General features: G+C 41.1%; 1 protein-coding gene across 1 annotated transcript in view; it reads left to right on the plus strand.

Moving 5' to 3' along the window:
* LOC107595904 (CTP synthase 1-like) overlaps positions 1-2647 on the plus strand; it is an 18930-nt gene that overhangs the window by 14442 nt on the left and 1841 nt on the right. Inside the window, exons 8-13 of the mRNA XM_016286494.1 lie at positions 1055-1143; positions 1326-1420; positions 1508-1570; positions 1661-1704; positions 1779-1875; positions 1982-2037. Of these exons, the coding sequence (XP_016141980.1) occupies positions 1055-1143; positions 1326-1420; positions 1508-1570; positions 1661-1704; positions 1779-1875; positions 1982-2037 (444 nt within the window). The remainder of the gene's footprint in view (positions 1-1054; positions 1144-1325; positions 1421-1507; positions 1571-1660; positions 1705-1778; positions 1876-1981; positions 2038-2647) is intronic.

Genomic DNA, 2647 nt, shown 5'->3' on the forward strand with positions numbered 1-2647 from the left:
AAAGAATCGCGACGCATTCGGAAAATCTCAGAATCGATCCGGAATAATTTCTCAATTCGCGATGCACCGATTTATTTTCCCAGCCCTACTAATTCTGTTCAGTGACGCAGGTAGTGACAATTCTCTCCGGCCAATCCGTGATCAGCAGAGTTAACACGTCACGTTTTGGTAACGGTACGCTACGCTTGGAACCCCAACCGAGGTGGTACTAAAATAAGTACCAGGTACCAGGTACTGTACCCAGTGGAAAACCCCCCAAAAGTGAACCGTACCGTGCCGTACCATGCTGTGGAAAAGCGCCATAAAGCATGCAGCGCCATCTGCTGTTCAAAACTAAGCTCAGAATCGACTCAAGAAAGAATCGCGACGCATTCGGAAAATCTCAGAATCGATCCGGAATCATTTCTCAATTTGCGATGCACCGATTTATTTTCCCAGCCCTACTAATTCTACCTTTTAAAGAATAGTTTATCTTTAAAGGGTTACTCCAGCCCAAAATGAAACTTTTGTCATTAATCACTTAACCCCATGTCGTTCCAAACCCCTAAAAGTTTTGTTCGTCTTCGGAACACAATTTAAGATATTTTGGATGAAAACCGGGAGGCTTGTGACTGTCCCATTGACTGCCAAGTAACTTACACTGTCAAGGTCCAGAAAAGTATGAAAGACATCGTCAGAATAGTCCATCTGCCATCAGTGGTTCAACCGTAACGTTCTGAAGCGACGAGAATACTTTTTGTATGCGAAGAAAACAAAAATAACGACTTTATTCAACAATTCGTCTCCTCTGTGTCTCTCCGCATCACCGTAGCGCCATTTTGGAGAATATATATATATAATTATAATTTACTTGGCAGTCAATGGGACAGTCACAAGCCTCCCGGGTTTTTCATCCAAAATATCTTAAATTGTGTTCTGAAGACGAACAAAGCTTTTATGGGTTTGGAACGACACGGGGGTAAGTGACTAATGACAACATTTTCATTTTGGGGTGGAGTATCCCTTTAAATGTTCATTATACGTTTATATCAACCATTTTTCTTTCTTTCTCTAGTATGTTGACTCTGCAGATTTGGAGGCCAGTGCACTGCAGGAAGAGCCAGTGAGGTACCATGAGGCCTGGCAGAAACTCTGCAGCGCCAAGTGAGTAGTGACCTGCGCTCTGTTTAATTACGCCTACAATAGACATGGCTGATTTCATGCATTTTAAATCAGTAAGGCCATGCAAACGCCTTAATGGTGTTCTTTTATTGAGGAGAATTCAGACGCAGTCACTCCTGATGTAGTTTTGCTAATATTACTGCTGCGGTCTCTCGTGTCGCCAGTGGTATTTTAGTACCTGGAGGTTTTGGAGTACGAGGGACGGAGGGCAAGATTCAAGCCATCAGCTGGGCCAGGAAACAGAAGAAGCCCTTCCTGGGTAGGACTGTTCTGCTTAAAATTCATTAAAACTGAAATATCCTGCTCCGTCTGTGAATTGAACACATCTGTGCCATTTGACTTTCAGGTGTGTGTTTGGGGATGCAGCTCGCTGTGTGTGAATTTGCTAGAAACATGTTGGATTGGAAAGGTAAAATCTTCCTTTGCAATAAATTAGTAAATGCCGTACTGATTGTTTGACAAGCAGTGTTGAACAAAGTGTGACTCTCGGTTTTCCTAGATGCTAACTCCACCGAATTTGACCCAGAAACAAAACATCCTGTGGTGAGTATCCGATTTGGTTTACATGTGGATTTCTGGTGTGTTTTGGAGCAGATGTTTGATCGGTCGTCTCACAGGTGATTGACATGCCAGAGCACAATCCAGGGCAGATGGGAGGAACTATGCGGCTGGGGAAAAGGAGAACCATTTTCAAAACCCAAAACAGCATACTTAGTAAGTGCATTTCACTGAAATACTATACCAATAATACAGTAGACAACCATACGCAACAGAGAACTGGAATTATGTAAATATATGAAATTTGATTTCTCTCTCGCAGGAAAACTTTATGGAGATGTAGATTATGTCGAGGAAAGACACCGGCATCGCTTTGAGGTACATCGTCATTTATACATGCATACAATGTAATGGTCAAAGAGAACTGTGAGATATGTTGAATGTTCATGCTAAATTTGTCGTGATTTTGCTGGTGGTATAAACTAATATCTTGAAATTAATATTTCTGTATTTTAGATTCATTTTTATTTGACCATTTTCCCAAAGAGCATGTCACGGTCACATTAATTTCACAGTCCTTTCTTATATTTCGAGAGCCGTTATATGACTGACGTTGTAATGTTGGTTAAGTCATTTGGTAAGGCGATTCATTTCTTAGAATCCGCTAAAAATGTAGGTTTCAGTCAATCATCTGATGGGTTTATGTCATCTCCCAGAAGTCTTCTCTGCTCCTGTGAGGCTTTTGGCTTGCTATAGTTGAACATAGCCATAGTTGAGTATGTATGTATAGCAGTGCTTACATGGACTCAAATAATGTGTTTATAACTGGATTGATGGCTCAATCGGACTTAAAAGCCTTTATGTAAACCCCTCAATTGATCTGATTTAACTCGATCCGAATAAACTTCACTGTTAACCTGAAATGATCTGATGAACAGGAAAAAAAGGGCTCATCGGATGAAAATCTGACTTTTTCCGTGTTTAAGTG

Source organism: Sinocyclocheilus grahami, unplaced genomic scaffold, assembly GCF_001515645.1.
Source record: "Sinocyclocheilus grahami isolate Dianchi unplaced genomic scaffold, SAMN03320097.WGS_v1.1 scaffold210.1, whole genome shotgun sequence".
Taxonomy (NCBI): Eukaryota; Metazoa; Chordata; class Actinopteri; order Cypriniformes; family Cyprinidae; genus Sinocyclocheilus; species Sinocyclocheilus grahami.